This window comes from Hyperolius riggenbachi, chromosome 9 (assembly GCF_040937935.1).
Source record: "Hyperolius riggenbachi isolate aHypRig1 chromosome 9, aHypRig1.pri, whole genome shotgun sequence".
In the NCBI taxonomy this organism is placed as follows: domain Eukaryota; kingdom Metazoa; phylum Chordata; class Amphibia; order Anura; family Hyperoliidae; genus Hyperolius; species Hyperolius riggenbachi.
The window spans coordinates 32,979,910-33,002,368 of record NC_090654.1 but is presented as its reverse complement, the minus strand read 5'-3'; the positions used below and the strand labels follow the sequence as shown (position 1 = coordinate 33,002,368).

The 22,459-nt window shown below is 46.6% G+C and overlaps 1 protein-coding gene across 2 annotated transcripts in view; it reads left to right on the top strand.

The window, feature by feature from the left end:
* The window catches only part of LOC137532179 (protein S100-A4-like), an 82,160-nt gene that overhangs the window by 21,135 nt on the left and 38,566 nt on the right, over positions 1–22,459 (top strand). Inside the window, exon 1 of one of the 2 annotated variants that reach the window (XM_068252407.1) lies at positions 6,989–7,024. The exons of the other annotated variant lie outside the window; for it this stretch is intronic. Within the exon in view, the coding sequence (XP_068108508.1) occupies positions 7,004–7,024 (21 nt within the window). The 5' untranslated portion in view covers positions 6,989–7,003. Of the gene's footprint in view, positions 1–6,988; positions 7,025–22,459 lie in introns of those variants that run through there. 2 annotated transcript variants of the gene reach the window in all.

Here is a 22,459-nt window from a genome sequence, read left to right as displayed (position 1 = left end):
ACAATTGATAAAAAGAGGCTTAATCCTCTAGCTCAACATTTTGGAACGGTACACAATGGTAATATTTCTGGACTTCGGTTTATGGGGATTCATAAATTGAACATTAGCCCCCGTCGGGGTGATTATGACAAACAACTTCTACAGAAGGAATCCAAGTTTATATTTGACTGTGGCAGCTTATTCCTGCAGGGTCTAAACAAAGACCTACATTTAAAAGTGTTCTTGTGATTCCCCATTGCCTCCGTTACATTATATCACCCTGGTCTGCTGCTTATATATATTACAGAAGAAACACATCAGTGCTTTATTTTAAATGATATATTTTCCTCTTGACAACCATCTAAGTCCCGGCGTGGTTGCCATGGCTATATAAGGACGCAACCACGCCGGTGACGTCACGTCTGAGGAAGTCACGGGATAGTGACGAAACGTGAGGGGGCGGTACCCGGAAGCCTCGCCGCACCAGCGTTCCCCGTTGCCTCCGCCGCTCTTCCTCCTCCTCTGCCACATGTCAGACGCTGACCCAGGCTACACCATTGGATCCATTGGCCGGTCCTAACAATGCGGCTACGCTGCAGGATTAGAGGGCTTGGTTCCTCCGGACTGGTGATACATACGACTATCTCGGGGTCACGTGAGTTCAGTAGCCCTGTTTACAGGGCACATGTGCATGAAGGAGTAGAGGTTAGACACTAGCAATCAGTGTCTGTAATGAGGGCGTTTGTGCAAGTGCATAGAGGCGTATTGTTCCCTTATAGCACACGGGTGTGAGCCTTATGCTTGGTGCAGAAGAAATTGCAACGCTTCTGGGATCTGTCTGCCATCTGGCTGTGTGCTTTTGGGGCCCGAAGATTTTGTTGACATGTCAGCTCTGCTTTTTTGATAGGAGGGCACTCCTGGTGGAACTTCTGGGTTTCCCACCAGATTCATGGCCAGGCCTTTTGTTGTTTTTAAGGGGGATAGTATGATTGGAGTATCACTGTTTGTAGTTTTTTCTAATTAAATGAATTTGCAATAAATTTTGTATCATTTTGTAACCAGCCTTGTGCTCTCCGTACTTTTCCCTTTTTGCATAACTACTTATGGGTGAGACGGGCTATATTATAGGTTTTTGATATCCCGTACCCATTACCTTTGTTCAAAATGTTTTTGACCCAAGGTTCACCTCAGGTTCACTTTGAGGAACCTGCAATTATCACTGTGAGGTAATTTTATATATATCGTTACTGCTTAATATGTTAGCACTACTTTGGAAACTTTTTGGATGCCTCTACATCTTAAAATATCTCAATTATTGTGCACAGCCAGAACTCCTATTGCGTCATACTGGAACTCAGACACCCTTCCACCTCTCACTCGACTACGACAGGATGTAGAATATAATCTAACAATGGAGCTAAAGCTCAGGTCAATACAGGCCTCTACATCGAATCCCAATTATATCACAATCGTTTGGTCCTCTATTGACCCCCCAGAATAATCTCTGAGGTAAAAAATGAACAAAAACACAGAACATACCCTACTCTATATTGACTAATCAAATTTATAATGATTTACCTATGTCCAATTTAAATAGTCCTCTAATGACAATCACTATCTCATTATCGTCGTAAAGAGGTGTCCATGCTGGTACTCAGAGGCGTATCTACAGGGGTACAGGAAGGGCATGTGCCATGGGCGCTGCCAGGGCCGGATTTCTGGAAAGGCCACAAAGGTCAAGGCCTAGGGCGATAAAATTCAGCAGGGCGCTGGACTTGGAGAGATAAGAGGTCACATGTCAAAGTAAATCACTTCTGCTTTGCTCTATTCTGCCTGAATTCCAGAGATCCCTGCATCTCTCTCACTGCAGAGTGTGTGTGATGACAGTCAGCATGTGTTGTCATCTGAGGATCTTGTCCTTAGTATAATGAGTGGGGACATACAACAAGCTGCTGTGAGAAGAAAAATATATGGGCTCAAGTAGTAGAACTTTTGAGTTCAGATTAGTTTCTTTATGCAGCACGCATTCACGGACAGGAATTATCAGCTCTCTTCTCCCCCAGACTGATGTTTTATTACTTGGTCAGAGCTGTTAAAGACCTGAGACCTGTAAGCAAAGCAGGGACAAGGTCCTCAAGCACCCAAGGCTGAGACACCAAAGTGCGCCCCTCCATCCCTCCCAGCTCAGCTGTCACACACTGATTGCTATTAGACTAAGAGGGCCACAGGGTCCACAACCTCCCCAACACCTTAATATCTAGTTATCTGGCTTGCAGTCACTGCTATGTATCCCCTTTTCTTATTTCTTTCTGCTTCATACACAATTAGAAATGACAGCTGAATGAATTGTGCGCCCCCTCCTACACTGAGCCCTGAGGCTGGAGCCTCTCCAGCCTATGCCTCGGCCCGGCCCTGCCTGTAAGATTTATGGTTTGTTTTCTTTCCTGACAACAACATTCTCTTTGCTACAGTTTAACTCTTTCCTGACATGTTCATAACTCTTTCCTGAAAGTTAACTCTTTCCTGACATGTTTTAGAAGCAGCAAAGCATTGTTCTGTGTTAGCCATCAGTGAAAGCAGGATGTTTTGAAACAGAATGACAACTGTATTACATTTATTTATATTTACAAAACAATGTATGCATCTCCTGCTGACTGTATATATAGCTGTGTGTCCTAACATCTTGTACACAGGAACAAAGTCTGAAGATGGCTCATTAGCCAAAGGCTCACTGTTTTCTTTTGGTTAGCCAATAAATATTATCATTCTATTACAAAACGTAAAAACTTCCTGCTGACTGATTAAGATCTGTCTTAACTTGCCCCAAGTGCTAAATTGTCACTGTGTAAAGTACACCTGAGCTTATGCTAGATACACATGATGCAATTTTCTGACAGATTTACTGTCAGATCGACTATTTCCAACATGTCCCATCTGCTATCCGATAGATTTTCTGAATGATTTTTTTCATAGAAATGAACGGAAAATCGATTGAAAAATTGATCGGAAATCAGATCAGACATTGTAAACAATCGATGTGACAGTAAATCTGTCAGAATTGCATCGTGTGTACCTAGCATTACACGACATCTATGCCAGCGTGTGTAGTGTTGGATCCTTCTACTGACCTGTTCTGGTTTGGATGGGTTTCTCTCCTTTGCGCTGCACCATCACCTGTTTGTGGCTCTGACTGAAGCAAGTCACACAAAGGACAAAGAAGCAGTGCATGCTCTGTCCTCTCGGGCTTCTTGTTATTATGCACTCCTGTACTGATGTGCACAGCAGCCGAGGCTGGGAGTCTTATGGGTATGTGTACTTGACAAGTGCTGCTCATATATGAGCATCATTTCTGAATTATGCAAGCCCAGAACACTATCGGCTGCTGTGCATCCAGGCTGGAGTGCAAAATTACATGGAGTGGACAGGGCATGCACTGCTTCTTTGAACAGGGGGGGCAAAGCAGCAAAACAGACAGGAGCCCATGTAAACCAGTGATCACTAGTCAGAGTTGGACAGAATGGGGGGGCGGTTGGTGACAGCCGGCCTAGGGCGCTGGAAAGTACAAATCCGGCCCTGGGCGCTGCTCAGTAGCATCCCTGGTGTTCTCCATGCAGATTCTAGTATTTATCTGTGGTACATTCTGCCTGTTGGGGATATGCATAGACTGACCCATTGTGAAACTCCATTCTTACAGGCCATGCTTCAAATTAACTTGGACACAACCATTTCAACTGAGACATATTTGAGGGGCCGCACACCCCTTCCCGGGGGCGGATTTTAGTGTTTGCCATAGGTGCTGTTTTCCCTAAATACGCCTCTGCTGGTACTACATTTTAACTCTCTTGTAGTCATAGAATTTACCCTTCACCCTCAAGAGTCACCTTCCTTAAAGTGAACCTAAGGTGAGAGGGATATGCCGTATGTATTTCCTTTCAAGCAATACCAGTTGCCTGGCTGTCCTGCTGATCCTCTGCCTCTAATACTTTTAGCCATAGACCCTGAACAAGCATGCAGCAGATCAGGTGTTTCTGACATCATTGTCAGAACTGACAAGATTAGCTGCATGCTTGTTTCTATTGTGATTCAATCACTCAGGCCCGGATTTAGATCACAGGAGTCTATAGGCACAGATGTACTGGCACCCTAGACTTCCCCCTCTATGAACCTACAACCCCCCCCGAACTGCACCGCAAATGGCCCAGCTGTCACTTCTCCCTTACTTCCCTTTCCTGTCATGGGTAGCTACAGATGCCCCTTAGTATTAGGTAGTCAGAGCTATCTTCAGTATTAGGTAGCTAGAGGTGCCGCCAACTGAAGGGAGATCTGGTCAGTGGAATGCAGAGACCCATTTATTGGTCCTGTGCTGGTAGTGATCACTTCTATATATTCTTTGAATAGTAGTAATCATTAACAAACTGTTCCCCGTCCCCTTCTTGCACCTCTGACACTGTGGATGTCTTTAGCAGGTTTTGGTGTGCTGTATCAATTGTTATGTATAGAGAGCTTGGGGTTAGCTGTCCAATGTAAAACTTGCACAGGGACGCCACTGACTTGCTGGAATAAAACAGACAATGTCCACATGGTGTAGAGTGGGCAGAAAGTGCAGCCTGGCTGCCGCAGAACCACAAGTCTCAGCATGCCCCTTGATCAGTCAGCCATATGATGGGTGCGGACATAATTTATGTAGTCACTGAACCATAATTTACACTTAAGTGCTGGAACCGGCTTAGCCGGGCGCCAAAGATTCACCGTAATTGTGGATAAACCGTGATTTTCCAATCTACAAAGATGAAAGAGAGAACATGATGATGAACTACTGGAGGTGATGAGACAGGTAGAAGCCTGTTAAGAGGTTCAGCATATGCATTCTGTGAAGAGAAGATCTGTTCCAAGCAATCAGATAGGGGAAACTCAGAGCAGTATTATCCACAGACCACGTTTACTGGATGCCTGGAGAACACGGTATAAGGGTCCCTTGGACCTTGATCGAGCCGGTGCCCTGTCTCAGCCGGATCGCTCCCACGGCTACAGAATAGCTCCACACTGTACAAAAGAGACGGCACACTACTGGCTGCAATGAACTTTGCTGTATTGGAACGATAACACTACATGTTACGGATATTACATCCTTCCTCAGGTGTACACCTGAGGAAGGATGTAATATCCGTAACATGTAGTGTTATCGTTCCAATACAGCAAAGTTCATTGCAGCCAGTAGTGTGCCGTCTCTTTTGTACAGTATTATCCACAGGCAACCTAGGCAGGTGCTTTAGGCCTAGTGGGTGTCAAGGGGCCCACCCAACGCCCTGTTCTAAACTTTTTTCAGCCTGAGGCAAACTTGTGAGGATGCGGCCCCCCCCCCCCATTGGTAGTATAATTGCCCCCAGTAACAGTAGCCTGGAGGGGGTAGCAGCCAGGAAGGGGGGCAGCGGGCACAGCGGTGAGGAGGGGGGTCAGACTTTCCTCCTTCACCTGGGTGCCCCCTCCACTCTCCCCCTCCAGGCCAGCTATGTGCACACTGTGTGTGTGTGTCAGCAGGCAGTGGGCAGGGGAGTAATTACTCACGTCTTCCTTCCACGTTCCAAGCGATGCGTACCACCGCTCATCACTTCCTGCAATGCCACCCACTGGATGGCACTACAGGAAGTGACGAGGGGTTGTATCACCTCCGCCCTCCTATCGGCCTGCTCAATTACCTTCTCCCACTTAAGTACCGCTTCCTACCCAGGAGACTCCTGCAGGGGTTGTAGCACCTCCTCCCTCCTATTGGCCTGCTCAATTACCTTCTCCCACTTAAGTACCGCCTCCTACCCAGGAGACTCCTGCAGGGGTTGTAGCACCTCCTCCTTCCTATTGGCCTGCTCAATTACCTTCTCCCACTTAAGTACCTCCTCCTACCCAGGAGACTCCTGCAGGGGTTGTAGCACTTCCTCCCTCCTATTGACCTGCTCAATTATCTTCTCCCACTTAAGTACCGCCTCCTACCCAGGAGACTCCTGCAGGGGTTGTAGCACCTCCTCCCTCCTATTGGCCTGCTCAATTATCTTCTCCCACTTAAGTACCGCCTCCTACCCAGGAGACTCCTGCAGGGGTTGTAGCACCTCCTCCTTCCTATTGGCCTGCTCAATTACCTTCTCCCACTTAACAACAACAACAACAACAAATAACATTTGTAGAGCGCTTTTCTCCCATAGGACTCAAAGCGCATAAGCATGGCTCCGACCATCGTGGTACAGAGGAAGAATTTTATAAATCTGGAAATGCCAGGCTAAACAGGTGGCTTTTCAGTCTGGATTTGAATAGCTCCAGGGATGGTGCTGTCTTTACTGGGTGTGGCAGGGAGTTCCAAAGAGTAGGGGCAGCATGACAGAAGGCTCTATCTCCAGATTTTTTGAGGTGCACTCTGGGAGTGACCAAGTTTATAGAACTAGCTGATCTGAGGTTGTGAAAGGTGTGGTGCAGCTTCAGCAACTTAAGTACCGCCTCCCACCCAGGAGACTCCTGCAGGGGTTGTAGCACCTCCTCCCTCTTATTTGCCAGCATGCAGCAAATATGGCTTAACTTAGGCGGGACGCATGTCGGGGCAAATTGCGTCCATTTCGCAGAATTTTGACGAACGCTGCATCCTACCCCTGATGTATTCTTATGAGCTGCTTGCGATTCTGGATTTTTTTTTTTTTGCAATAAAAACCCAAGGACAATTCCACCTTCCCCCGTCCCATACACAGTTAAAAAAAAAACAGAAACGTTTCTGGTCAGAGTCCCATTTTAAGTGAGTAAGAAATTCCTGGAAGGATTCCAGCATATCGGTGTCTCCCTCTACTGTGGTTGATTAAAGGATTTGGAGTTTTGTATTCGTTTTCCCCTCCTACGTAAATGCCCTGAGGATGGCACTGCTGCCAGCTGCTCTGTTGACACAACCTTCTGCTCCAGGGAATCCAGATAAACCTGTTTGGCATTGATGTATGCGTTAAAAGACGATTTCAGAATCGATATAGGGCGAAACACAGGTTACAAGATAACAATGGCCACTCCTTGTGCACCGGTAAGCCAACTATTCTGTGGTAACTACAGGTACTCTTGTGTGACCGACGAGGAGTCAACAAAACCTCACCTTCTTTTCTTCTGCCTCTGAATGGCGGGCACAGATGACTCTCTGGTGACAAGGACACTGGTGACTCATATGAAACCACAAGACGTAAAAATAGCACTGCAAGCAAATATCTACTACAAACACACGCATTATATTCTTGAGAAAATTCATTAAGTGTAGCATTATATAATGTCACTAAAACAACTTGACTTAAACTTAAGGAGGACAATAGCATCCCATAATGCACTGCAAACAGAAATCAGAGAACAAGAAGAGTAAGGTTGTATCTTTTTTTTTTATTAGATTAGACTGTAGATTCAATAAAAACATTAAGGCCTTGTTCACATTATAAATCGCCAGCGCTAATCGCAAGCACTGGCAATTTATGGGGTGATTTTGAAAGCACTTTTACAAGCGCTTTCAGAGCGATTTTGGGTTAGGAAAGCCATTTTTGTTTTTTCACTTCCTGGCTTCAGTCAGGAAGTGAACTCTTTGACCCGGAAATTAAAATGAATAATAATAATGCTCATGAAATGGCAATACAAAGCTCTTTTTTAAGCAATTTGCGATTTCCCTATTCTTTCCATTGAGCCAAAACGCTCAGAAAATGATACATGTATCATGTTTGCAATTTTAATAAAATCGAAACGTGCACATGTGAACAGTCTCATAGGAAATCATTACACAAGCCCTTTTAGAGCGATTTCTAAAATTGCCAGCGCTTAAAAAAAACACGGAAAACGATCATACAGTAGTGTGAATAAGCCCTTAATCTTACTTAAATCTGTAATAAAAGGATATTGTTCAGGGTGAAGCATGGGGAAGGTGGGGGCGTACGTGTCGTTGTGTCGCTGGTGAGTTGGACGCCGGTAGTGCCGAATGACGACTCTCGCTGCTGCCGCAAAACTCTCCGGTGGCCTTAAATACCATCCCCCCTCTAAGTTGTCACAAATCGGAGGGAGATGTAATTAGATATTTGGCAACCGCCAGAGCCCCGAATTACCGTTACTCGCTCCACGCAGCATTACATTGCCGCTATGGGGTGCCTGGTTTTGGCACTCGGCGGTGAGTTCCATGAGCCGAAACAACTTGCTTCGAAGGTGGGGAGGAGGGGGGGGGGGGGCATTGTAAAATCAGAAATTTTGCCCATAGCTCGTGATGTGCACAAATTGCAGGCTTCATTGACACACTCTTTGTGTCTGGCTGTTAATTTGCATCATAGTTCGCTTGTAATTAATATATTCAATCTTTATTTTATAATTAAGAAAAAGCGTATATAAGCCCTAATCCAGAGAGAAAACTAATAGAAAAAAAAAAACACATGCTTTCCCCCTTCCATCCATACTAACACTACTATACACACATCTCCAACCGGCTACCTTTCACCAGTGAGCTCGGATACCCCCAATCACAAATTTTAGTAAATCCGGCCACGGCAGAATCTAAAATCCAGATACGCTGTGATCGTGATCCGGATATGCTGTGATCGTGATCCGGATATGCTGTGATCGTGATCCGGATATGCTGTGATCGTGATCCGGATATGCTGTGATCGTGATCCGGATTTGAATCGGAGCTCCGAATTCAACTCAGATTTTAGCAGTGATTACATGTATGTGATCCGTGATCACAGATTTGACTTTAAAGTTAATAGTAAACCCCTCATACATGCTACAATCACCAACATTGTGATCTGATCAGTGGCTACAAGTTAAAAAAAATTTTTTTCAAAAAGACCTTATAGTTTTTGAGAAAATCGATTTTAAAGTTTCAAAGGAAGCTTCAAAGGAAAAAAGTATACATGTAAATGCGGTAAATACATTAACTGTCATTTACCGCATTTAAAGAGACTCTGAAGTCTCATAAAATTCACGTTTTTATTTGAAAAATCACTTTAACATTATTGTCCTACCTAAAACGCCGCATCTAAATCCCCCCTAACTCCCTCCCCTCCCTGCAAAATCCACGACTTTCTTGGTCGTGGATTTTGCTGTTGGAGGAGGCAGAGCTTTGGGCTGTAGCTCTGCCTCCATGCGCGTCAATCCACGCTTATCTCTGCCTCTCCCCGCCTCTTTCAGTGAAAGAAGACTGAGAGGGGCGGGGGAGAGGCGGCGATCCACGCAGGTAGACCCGTGTAGAGGCAGAGCCACAGCTGAAAGCTCGGCCTCTCACGGAAGCGCTCCTCACAATGTGCCCCGGGGAGTTTGGTGTTCAGCCGTGGGGACACGGCGTTTTAGGTAGGGAAACGATGTTAAAGTGATTTTTAAAATAAAAACGTGATTTTATGAGACTTCAGTTTAAATGTATACTATTTTCCTTTGAAACTGTAAAATGATTTTCTCGAAAACTATAAGGTCTTTTTGAAAAAAAAAAAATTCTCCTTGTTCCCACAGTTCTACTTAACATATCCTGTAAATTTGGTGTTTTTTTTATCATGTAATGGGGGGCTTTGATATTTCTCTCAGCTCTCTCAAGTGTATTTTCTCCTTGTCTTCCACCAGACGAAAAATTGCCTCTATGTGAGAAAACGCGGAAAAGCCACCGCGTGTGCTCAGAACAAGGTGGCTGATTCCGCATCCAACGCGGCGGTTTGCACGCGTAGGCCTACGTCTGCCAGTATGGCTGAACGCAGAGAAACCCCCGCATGCCCTGATAGCGGTGCGGCTGGTTCCGCGTCCAGCGCGGCGGGTGGTACGCAAGACATGTCTGGTGTGGCTGGGACTGATAGTCCACACAGGTTCAGAAGGACGCGCGCGCGCGTTGAGACTTGAGAGGCAGAACTTTTATGACAGCCATAAGGGAGTCAGCTGACCAAGCCGGTCAGCTGACGATTGTACCAGTTCCCATTGGTCCAGCACTTACGGGAGGCGCTGGAGAGCGCTGGGCTATATATACTGGGTGCTGGTCATTCACTGGTTGTCTGCCGTTGCGATCACTACGTGGAAGCACTCAGACCTTATTGTCAGAATCTGTGTTATCATTCTGTTATACTTCAGACTAGTTCCAGGGTGTTGATGATCAAGGACCTCACACCCAAGATTAGGAATCTGTGTTATCATTCTGTTATACCTCCGACTAGTCCAGGGTGTTGATGATCAAGGACCTCACACCCAAGATTAGGAATCTGTGTTATCTTTCTGTTATACCTCAGACTAGTTCCAGGGTGTTGATGATCAAGGCCCTCACACCCAAGATTAGGTACTTGTGTTACCATTCTGTTATACTTCAGACTAGTTCCAGGGTGTTGATGATCACGGAGCTCACACCCAAGACTAGGCATTGTTTATTATCTGTTATGACTTTCTGCTTTCCTGACCACTCTTCTGTTCACTGATTTGGTACTTCGCTATATCTGATACTCTGTTGCCAAACCCTGCTTGCCTTAGGATTACCAAATCAGCCTCCTGTCTTTTGTACTTTGTATGTCCGTGTGTTGCCGACCTGGCTTGTCCGACCTTGAGAGCTATCTCCCCAGTTAAGAGATAGTTCACAGATCAGTCAGTGACATCCTTCTATTGGTGTCACTCACACTCTGGTCCTTCCCTCTCCCAGTCTGACTCCTCCCTGCGGGAGATTCTCAGGCTGCTGAAAGGTACTCATACTCTAGCAGTATTCCCTACTGCCTTGTACCTGTCCTCCTGGTATTGTTCTCAAAGTATTACTGTTGCACCAAATACTCATATCTCTCAGGTGTCCAGAGGTTAGTAATATATCTGATTATCGGTGATTCTGCAGATCATCAATAATCAGGTATATATCTGTATTTTTGGTGATACTGCAGATCACCAATAATCAGATCCTCTCTGTGTTACACCGATCGTTACACTCTATTGGGGAAATATTTACTGTATTTCCTTTTGCATGTATCCCGCCCAGAACCCCTCTATGTCCTGCCATAAACTACCAACCATGTCTCATCTATGCCCTAGGTTCTAAACGTGTGGTACGTGTAGCCCAGGGGGTACTTCTGATGGTTCCAGGGGGTACTTCTGATGGTTCCAGGGGGTACTTCTGATGGTTCCAGGGGGTACTCTGGCTTAATATACTTAACCAAGAATAACAAATTTAGAGTTTTAAAAAATGATAAATCTTATGTAATCAACACTAAATTCGTGTTTTAGCTAATTAAAAGCAATAGTAAATGCTTGGAAATGGTTTAGAACCAATTATAATGTACAACAATTAAATACGTGTTTGTCAAGGGGTACTTGTGATAATGTTTACTATGCTAGGGGTACTTGGTGAGTACAGGGTTTTAAAAGGGGTACATACCAATAAAATGTTGAGAAACACTGTCACCCGACACAACTGATTTGAGGAAGCAGGGACAACCTGCGAAAGCATAGTCTTTGTACAATAAATATCTTTTCCAGTAGCCATTGTACGAAGAGCTCATTCTTCTAGAGCGGTAGGCCAACCCATCACTCTTGATTTTTATTACTTTAATACATTTTTTTTAAATTCTGGGGGCCAATGTCTAAAACATCAAAGAACTTTAGCTCCAAGAGCAGAGCAGAGTTCTAGTTGTCATGAGTTATATGGATGATTGAACATACATGTTGGACAAGTTGTTGTGTTGTGTAGAATGGACACATTCTCGTCACAGACATCAATACCAAATGAACCTGGCTTAAAAAACGTAAAACAGTTTTTGAAAAAACAGAGTTAATTCTAGGTAATTCTAAGTATGGAGCTGTTGTGCAGTTTGGCCAGACCGGCATTGTAAACTTTTTCTTTTGAAAACCTGTCTGTTTTCATCGTGCTGATATATCTCACCCATGCCAGGATGTTGGGTGAGGTACGTAGATTATGTATTTACCATTTAATCTGGTGTACATGTTGAATTCACTGCAATTTTTGAACACTGTCTTTGATTGCTTCCATCATGGGTGGAAGGGGTGTCTTGTCACCCTGAAAGAAAAGACACACAGACAACAAGAGCCCAGATAGCATAGTATGTTCGTAATAAAATGGATGTGAGATTTTCGAATAAAGGGCAACTCACAAAGGCGGGTTGCAGCAAGGGCAACCAACCACTTGAAGCAGGTGGAGACAATATACTCGACTCCACTTGGTTTGTCCAGGCAAAACTGGATGCAATCGCTCTCTTTGGTAAAAGGAATTGGTTGTCACACAGGTGTGAGCCACGTGACACCAATAAGGTCCCCTTCAACCAATAAAGGATGGGGGGGGGGGGGGGGTTTAAAGCAAACCTGAACTGAAAATTAAAAGTCAAAATAAACATACTGACGTCATACTTACCTACCGTGTAGTAGTCTACTCATCAATCCCTTTCTCCTCTCCTGCGTCCTGTTTGTCCACTGTGATCAATGGTATTCTCCATCCTCCATTTTGAAAATGGCCGTCACCCCATAACAGCTTCCTGGTCAGCACTCTATTAAACTGTAATATTGCTCACTTGAGCCATAGGGAAACACGGACATTGCCTGGCACATCAGTTGTCCTTCTAGTTGTAACTGACAGCAACTGATATAAACCTGACAGCAACTAATATATTTCAGTTCTGACAAAATCTTGTCAGAAATGAAAGGAATCATCGTAAGAAGAAAACGGGGAGCTTCTGAGAGGAGTTCACGGTGGGAGAAGTATGTAATATACATTTGCAGGTACATCATGTGTTTAATTTAAATAATTTACTCATTCAGGTTCACTTCAATAGCAAAATAGGGGTAAAGAGGCACCCAGATCTGGATAAAACTAGGTTAAAATCCAGAGAAAAAAAAAAAGTAAGGTGGCTTACCTCAATAACGACAGTCTCATGACACAACAAAGTTTATTTTGCACAGGCCATGTTCAACCCTGAAACATCTCACCTGCACATTCCATGTCTCCAAGTCATGGTCTGTAACAACAGTCAGGGCAGTTTCTAGGCTAAATTTCACCCAGTTCGAGAGTCAAAAAATTGCCCCCCCCCCCCCCCCCAATCAAAGCTGCTAAGTGAAATCATGTCAAAAGGCTTCTTGAAACCAACTCACCATTTTTATTTTATTTTTAATTTTTTTACTCTGCGTCTGACCACCTGCCCAGGGAAAAAAAGAGTGACCCCCTCCGCCCCCTAGCCAGGGAGTCACAGTATGGTGGTCTGACCACCTGTCCAGGGAAAAAAAGTGTGACCCTCTCCCCCCCTAGCCAGGGAGTCACAGTCAGACCATGGTGGTTTGACCGTCAGACCACCATGGTCTGACTTTGACTCCCTGGCTGTGGGTGGTAGGGGGGGTGCTCTTTTTGCCCTGGGCTGGTGGTCAGAGCCCACCATGGTCTGACTGTGACTCCCTGGCTGGGGAAGGGGGGTACTCTTTTTGCCCTGGGCTGGTTGGTGGTCAGACTCTGACCACCAGCCCAGAGCAAAAAGAGTGCCCCCCTACCCCCAGCCAGGGAGTCACACTGTTAGACCATCACCATGGTGGGTTCTGACCACCAGCCCAGGGCAAAAAGAGCGCCCCCCTCCCCCAGCAGCCACATCAGAAAGAGAGAGGCAGTGCTGTACATAGACTGCCTGCCTTACTGCCTACTTACCATGAGGTCCATCTCATGGCAGGTGGAACTGGAAGAAGGCGCCGGGCCAGGAACGGTGGGGGTCCGGGCAGGGGACCATGGAGGTGCTAGCGGGCAGCGGCAGCAAGGGCCAAGGCACCCACTAGCAGCAGTGGCAGCGAGGAGCCCGAGTCCAACTGGCCAAAAAGACTCCACCTTCTGGGGCTGGGCTCCGCCGCACACTGCTGCTGCACACAGGGGTGAGCCTGGGGTGCCTGGCACCAAGATTTTCTCTGGCGCCTATGGGAGTGGTTAAATTAACCGCGCCCAACCACATAACCACACCCATGTCCTGCCTAATCACACCCACACCTTCCACCTCTTTACGCATGCATGTGGTACCCCATTCCTACCCCTCTTCCATGGGCTTGCTCCTGGCTGGCTTTGACTGCCTGGCAGTCTGTTAGTCTCTGGACTGACTCAGGTTGAGAGGCTCTGCGAGTGCGACGCAGTCACACACTGCGTATTTATGGCTGCCTGCGGCCACCGTACTCTCGCTCGCTGTCGTCGGCTCCTCCCCCCCGCCAAGCCCAAGCGTGAGGTGGGCTGCCTGTATCTTTCCCGTTGCGCCGCGCAGCCTGCCAGTGTTGCCAACCTTTCACGTTATTTTTTACTGACAAATACCTAAACATTTACTGACAAAAGATTATTTTTACTGACAAAATTTCCCCACTAAATGCACATAAGAGACAGCGTTTCACCAGTAAATGCACATAATAAGAGACCGCTTTTCACCAGTAAATGCACATAAGAGACCGCTTTTCACCAGTAAATGCACATAAGAGACCGCTTTTCACCAGTAAATGCACATAAGAGACCGCTTTTCACCAGTAAATGCACATAAGAGACAGCTTTTCACCAGTAAATGCACATAATAAGAGACTGCTTTTCACCAGTAAATGCACATAATAAGAGACAGCTTTTCACCAGTAAATGCACATAATGACAAACAGCCAGTTTCCCCAGTACATGTAGCCAGCCTGGACCCCCATTAGGCAGTGAGTGACAGGGAGCCCCTTTAGGCAGTGAGTGACAGGGAGCCCCTTTAGGCAGTGAGTGACAGGGAGCCCCTTTAGGCAGTGAGTGACAGGGAGCCCCTTTAGGCAGTGAGTGAGTGACAGGGAGCCCCTTTAGGCAGTGAGTGAGTGACAGGGAGCCCCTTTAGGAAGTGAGTGAGTGACAGGGAGCCCCTTTAGGAAGTGAGTGAGTGACAGGGAGCCCCTTTAGGAAGTGAGTGAGTGACAGGGAGCCCCTTTAGGAAGTGAGTGAGTGACAGGGAGCCCCTTTAGGAAGTGAGTGAGTGACAGGGAGCCCCTTTAGGAAGTGAGTGAGTGACAGGGAGCCCCTTTAGGAAGTGAGTGAGTGACAGGGAGCCCCTTTAGGAAGTGAGTGACAGGGAGCCCCTTTAAGAAGTGAGTGACAGGGAGCCCCTTTAGGAAGTGAGTGACAGGGAGCCCCTTTAGGAAGTGAGTGACAGGGAGCCCCTTTAGGAAGTGAGTGACAGGGAGCCCCTTTAGGAAGTGAGTGACAGGGAGCCCCTTTAGGAAGTGAGTGACAGGGAGCCCCTTTAGGAAGTGAGTGACAGGGAGCCCCTTTAGGAAGTGAGTGACAGGGAGTACCTTTAGGAAGTGAGTGACAGGGAGTACCTTTAGGAAGTAAGTGACAGGGAGCCCCTTTAGGAAGTGAGTGACAGGGAGTACCTTTAGGAAGTGAGTGACAGGGAGTACCTTTAGGAAGTGAGTGACAGGGAGCCCCTTTAGGAAGTGAGTGACAGGGAGTACCTTTAGGAAGTGAGTGACAGGGAGTACCTTTAGGAAGTGAGTGACAGGGAGCCCCTTTAGGAAGTGAGTGACAGGGAGCCCCTTTAGGAAGTGAGTGACAGGGAGCCCCTTTAGGAAGTGAGTGACAGGGAGCCCCTTTAGGAAGTGAGTGACAGGGAGTACCTTTAGGAAGTGAGTGACAGGGAGCCCCTTTAGGAAGTGAGTGACAGGGAGCCCCTTTAGGAAGTGAGTGACAGGGAGCACCTTTAGGAAGTGAGTGACAGGGAGCCCCTTTAGGAAGTGAGTGACAGGGAGCCCCTTTAGGAAGTGAGTGACAGGGAGCCCGTTTGAGCAGTAAGTGACAGGGAGCCCCCAGCCGCCGCTCCCGCTCCCCCCTTACCTTGCAGACCTCAGGATCAGCGGCGACCCGACCAGTACCGGCGGGCGCCGGACGCAACCGCTCTATATGCGGAAGTGATGTCACTTCCGCATATCAGTGCGGTGTGCTAGGTCCTAGCGCCCGCACGATTGGTCGCCGCCTGATCGAGGTCTGAGTGAGGCGCCAGGAGGGAGGGAGGGGGAGCAGTGGCGGCGGCCACAGGGACGGCCTGGCGCCCCCCAATCTGTCACTCATCGGCGCCCCGTTCAGCAGAACCGGCTGAACGGGGCAAGAAACGGCCCTGACAACAGTAAACAATTCTTGCCACCACTGTGTACAGCAGGACCATTGACAGGAATGCATTGCTCTCCTACATTTCACCAGCTTCCACTCAAGAGCTTATCTGAAGGGTCTACCCATATCTCATTCTCAACTCTTCCTCTTCTATATTCCCGTGAAGGCTAAGGAGGTGGCATACTCCAAGTTTGGGGCTTAACAACTTCCACCTACTGACCAGAAACTGACCAGATGTCCAGATCTTCAGCACTGCAATAGTGGTTGTGTCCAGCATGTTGCCCCAAAGAACCCTGCAGGGGGGTGGCAAACCTACTTCCATGATGAAATGGGGATGTCCTCTGTATTATTACAGGAATAGCTAAAGTTACAAAATCTATTCAAGCAGGCCCATGGCTAAAATATTGAAAACCTTCAAATTGTTTAACAAAGACGAGTGCGTTCACTCATGCACTCGCAGGTGCACACATGTTAGTGCATGCACCATACGGATGTGCCCTTCTTTAGAATCACTGGGGTACGTGAGTGCTTCTAAAGCCTTTTGAGGTGTCTCAAAGGCACAGAATGTCAATGGGGGACAACAGTGGCCAATGGCAAGAGGACCAGGAAGCCTCTATGACACAGGTTTCAAACTCCAGGCCTGGAGGGCCAGATCCATGCCAGTGTTTAGGATGGACTGAGAAAAAGAGGAATGTGTTCTACCTGATGGACCACACCTTTCCTTATTCAGTCCCATTAATTAATTTTAGCTGTACAACGTCCTTCGGGCCGGCTGTGGATTCAGGTACGGTGACCATACGTCCCGCTTTACCCGGGACGTGTCCCGCCTTTAGGGGGCGCTGTCCCAGGCTGCATGAGGTCCCGGGAAACGTCCTGCTTTTAGCAGCGGGACGTCCCGGCAGCGGGACGTCCCGGCCTCGGGACTCTGGCCACCGTACAATGAACTAGCCGCATCGTCTACTAGACGCTGCGCTAGTTCATTCCTCGCAATCCAGCCTGCATTGTCCTCCTCCGGCAGGCACAGGCAGAGCAGGGCTACGGGAAGATGGCGTCCGGAGGCGGAGCCCTGTACTGGAGACTATTTGTGTCTCCAGTACAGGGCTCCGCCTCCGGACGCCATCTTGCCATAGCCCTGCTCTGCCTGTGAGAGGCTGAGCGGGAGATTGAAGATCGTCCAGGCTAGGGGGAGCTGCACACACCAGAGGCACCAGAGGCCGGCTGCGTGAGGGGACGTCTTCTGCCAGGTGAGTAAATGCTTTTCCTTGCAGGTGAAGTGTTTGCCCACATTGTGTACATTTTGTACTGACATGTTTGCCCAAATTGTGTTCATTTTGTACTGACATGTTTGCCCAAATTGTGTTCATTTTGTACTGATATGTTTGCCCGCAGTGCGTTTATCTTGTACTGACATGTTTGCCCGCAGTGCGTTTATCTTGTACTGACATGTTTGCCCGCAGTGCGTTTATCTTGTACTGACATGTTTGCCCGCAGTGCGTTTATCTTGTACTGACATGTTTGCCCGCAGTGCGTTTATCTTGTACTGACATGTTTGCCCGCAGTGCGTTTATCTTGTACTGACATGTTTGCCCGCAGTGCGTTTATCTTGTACTGACATGTTTGCCCGCCGTGCGTTTATTTTGTACGGACATGTTTGTCCAAATTGTGTTCATTTTGTACTGACATGTTTGCCCGCAGTGCGTTTATCTTGTACTGACATGTTTGCCCGCAGTGCGTTCATTTTGTATTGACATGTTGCCCGCCGTGCGTTTATTTTGTACGGACATGTTTGCCCAAATTGTGTTCATTTTGTACTGACATGTTTGCCCGCAGTGCGTTTATCTTGTACTGACATGTTTGCCCGCAGTGCGTTTATCTTGTACTGACATGTTTGCCCGCAGTGCGTTTATCTTGTACTGACATGTTTGCCCGCAGTGCGTTTATCTTGTACTGACATGTTTGCCCGCAGTGCGTTTATCTTGTACTGACATGTTTGCCCGCAGTGCGTTTATCTTGTACTGACATGTTGCCCGCAGTGCGTTTATCTTGTACTGACATGTTTGCCCAAATTGTGTTCATTTTGTACTGACATGTTTGCCCGCAGTGCGTTTATCTTGTACTGACATGTTTGCCCGCAGTGCGTTCATTTTGTATTGACATGTTGCCCGCCGTGCGTTTATCTTGTACTGACATGTTTGCCCGCAGTGCGTTTATCTTGTACTGACATGTTTGCCCGCAGTGCGTTTATCTTGTACTGACATGTTTGCCCGCAGTGCGTTTATCTTGTACTGACATGTTTCCCGCCGTGCGTTTATTTTGTACGGACAGGTTTGCCCAAATTGTGTTCATTTTGTACTGACATGTTTGCCCAAATTGTGTTCATTTTGTACTGACATGTTTGCCCGCAGTGCGTTTATCTTGTACTGACATGTTTGCCCGCAGTGCGTTTATCTTGTACTGACATGTTTGCCCGCAGTGCGTTTATCTTGTACTGACATGTTTGCCCGCAGTGCGTTTATCTTGTACTGACATGTTTGCCCGCAGTGCGTTTATCTTGTACTGACATGTTTGCCCGCAGTGCGTTTATCTTGTACGGACAGGTTTGCCCAAATTGTGTTCATTTTGTACTGACATGTTTGCCCAAATTGTGTTCATTTTGTACTGACATGTTTGCCCGCAGTGCGTTTATCTTGTACTGACATGTTTGCCCGCAGTGCGTTTATCTTGTACTGACATGTTTGCCCGCAGTGCGTTTATCTTGTACTGACATGTTTGCCCGCAGTGCGTTTATCTTGTACTGACATGTATGCCCGCAGTGCGTTTATCTTGTACTGACATGTTTGCCCGCAGTGAGTTTATCTTGTACTGACATGTTTGCCCGCAGTGCATTTATCTTGTACTGACATGTTTGCCCGCAGTGCATTTATCTTGTACTGACATGTTTGCCCGCAGTGCGTTTATTTTGTACTGACATGTTTGCCCGCAGTGCGTTTATTTTGTACTGACATGTTTGCCCGCAGTGCGTTTATTTTGTGCTGAAATGTTGCCCCCATTGCGTTTATTTTGTGCTGACATGTTTGCCCCCATTGCGTTTATTTTGTACTGACATGTTTGCCCCCATTGCGTTTATTTTATGCTGACATGTTGCCCCCATTGCGTTTATTTTATGCTGACATGTTGCCCGCAATGCGTTTATTTTGTGCTGAAATGTTGCCCGCAATGCGTTTATTTTGTGCTGAAATGTTGCCCGCAATGCGTTTATTTTGTGCTGACATGTTGCCCATTGCGTTTATTTTGTGGTGTCTGGGGTGACTGTTGCTGCATTTATTATTTAATGGTCATAGTTGGCTGTGTTTGCTGCTTTGGGGTTATGGCATACTATTAAATAGCATCACACAGTTTCTGCACACCTATGATGTGAATCCACGTTTGACCACATCACGACGTAAACACTGCTTTCTTATGCCTCGCTGTTGCATCATTACATTAGCTCCGCCCATAGAATGTCATGGCCACGCCCATTTTTCACGCGCGCTGCAGACACCACGTTTTTCAGCGCACCCCCTATTTTTCGCGCCGCAGCCGCCCCTTCCCCCCCCTCCCATTCCCCCCGTCCCAGGTTGAGCCTACAAAAATCTGGTCACTCTAATTCAGGAGAAGGATGGACGCCCCAGCACAGGACAGGTAATGTATAAATGCACACATGCACACACATTTATACATTAGAGGAACAGTGGCGAGGCAGCAGATGTGGCAGACGCGTGTACTCGGACGATTCCCAAGAGATTTCATGCTTAAATTGATCGGGAATCAGCCTGTGGTGTATGGGCAGCGACAGATCTCTCTCTAATCAGATTCCATCAGAGAGAGATTTGTCTCTTGGTCGAATCTGCCCATCATCTCTAGATGTATAGCCATGTTTACTGTAATACATAACATATTTGGAGAACGGTAATAAGTATTATTCTGTCCTCTCAACCTTGTTGGGTTACAGTAATACACTGCATTAAACACTCGTAAAATATAGCTGACAGTAGCAGTACAGTTATTGGCTGCTTTGTTGACGCCTGAAGGCTACATTCTGCACACAAGAATCCGGGCGGTGCAGTTATTAGAAGTCACTATACTTGCTACACTTGAATTGTGGGACTATTAGGATTACCCCGAACAGGAAAATTATATTTTTAGAACAATCCTGTCTTCAGAATTTGCCCTTTAGAACTGGTTTCAAGAAACAGAAGCAGATCAAACGTTGGCTTGAGGGGAGGGCGACTCCGCCTCTGTCAATCAATTTAATCCTATCTGGTTCTGTCTGTTCTGGCAGAGACAGTCGTTTCTTTTCATAGCTAGGAGATGAGCATTCTCATTGGGCGGGACGGTGGCACAGTTGGTAGCACTTTTACCGGGCTGCACTGAGGTTCCTGGTTAAAATCTGGGCCAGGACAATATCTGCATAGAGTTTGCATGTTCTCCCTGTGTTTCTGCGGGCTTCTTCCTAAATGCCCAATATTGTTGTAAATAAATGAATTGGCTTGCCTCACAAAGTTTGGCCTATAGCTAAGTACACAGATTCGATTACTGTTGCACCCAGGGGTTGAGATTGAACCCAGTTCGGGGTTGAGCGTTATACAGATGTGTTGCCAACCTAGAAGCTAGTGACCATGGGCCTAACAATCTCCCCTGTGAGACCCACTGTTGCAGGGGGGCCCAGCAGCTTGGGGGGCCCAGTCCTGTGGGTATGCATAGTTACTGGCTGTATGGGGCTTGTACACTGAAGGGGAGTGCTTCACTGCCACTTCTACACCAACAGGATTGGTGGGGGGTGGGTCACCATGTAGTTACACCCGTCTAGTGACGTGTCTGTTCCTATGCAGGTGGGCGAGGTGAGGAAGGGGAATAATGCACTCACGGCATGGTTGGGTCGGATATCATTTGCCCTAGATTAGGGATGGTAAGGGAGATTTTGATAATTCCTAGTTGATGCAGAATTATGCATTTTTTTTAATGCTAATTTATGCGACTTGAAAATGAACCAATCAAATTTCAGCTAGCTTCATTCAATTCAGTCCATCTCCAAGTTGCATAAATGCGCATTAAAAATGTGCATAATAACTGCGTCACCTTGGGGATATTTGCATCTCACTGACCATCCCTAATAAAGATCCGGCAAGCTTTGAAATAAATGCGCTGCATTCTTACCGCGTCAGCACCAGCCTACGAGTTCAACCAAACTTGCTTCTAGAGGGAGCTAAGCATGTTAGTGTTGGGGGTGGGTCACAAGTTGGAGATGCAGGGACAGCATTGGTGGGCTGGGTAGAAGGCGCCAGCAAGTAGTAAGGTTTAATTTCCTCTTCCCTCTGTGAAGTTACTTTGAGCAGCTAGAGTGAACATCCCACCTTTACACCCTTTATTTAGGAATTAGAACCCCTTCTTTGCAGTTAGATGCGGCAAGCCATGGCATGTTTCGAGCTGGGTTAAAGTGGACCTGAACTCTTGCACAGGACTGAAGAGACACATAGAGAAATGCACACTGTATGTATTTAGAAAGCTTAGCCTTTTTAATTCCCCCTCATTTGTGTCTAATCACAAGCTGTAATCTGATCTCCCCCTGTGTCACATGACTGCCTATGGCAGATATGGCCTTTGAAAGCACAGGAGGTGAACAATATGTCTGCTTCCATGAATCAGGAAGTAGAAACAGTGCAGATTTATTTTAGGATTTGTATCGGATGAAACAAAGGCATTTTTTTTTTGTTTAAAGGGACTCTATGGAAAGATGCATATCATTTTAAAGCTCTCTTTCTCCTCTTTCCAATGATATATAAACCGCCACCCTACGCCTTTTAGTTTTCGCTATTTTCGCGATTGAAATTGCCACGGCCGTGATTTCAATTGCGGAAATAGAGAAAACTAAAAGGCGTAGGACGAAGATTAAGGTGTCACCAGAAAGAGGAGAAAGAGAGCTTTAAAATGATATCCATCTTTCCATAGTTACTTGTATTACACAGGACGACACTTTCCTCAGTGTCAGCAGCTCCATTCAGCAGAATGGAGCTGCTGACTTTAGGGAAAAGTGTCGTCCTGTGAAATACAAGTAACTATGGGAAGATGGATATCATTTTAAAGCTCTCTTTCTCCTCTTTCTGAAGACCCCTAAATCGTCTCCCTACACCTTTTAGTTTTCTCTATTTTCGCAATTGAAATCACAGCCTCTGCAATTTCAATCGCGAAAATAGCGAAAACTAAAAGGTGTAGGGCGGCGGTTTATATATCATTGGAAAGAGGAGAAAGAGAGCTTTAAAATGATATGCATCTTTCCATAGTTTCTGCACTGCTCAGAGTCCCTTTAAAGGTTATTATGCTGTTGTTGCATATCTTTTAGAGCAGAGAGGACATTCTTGA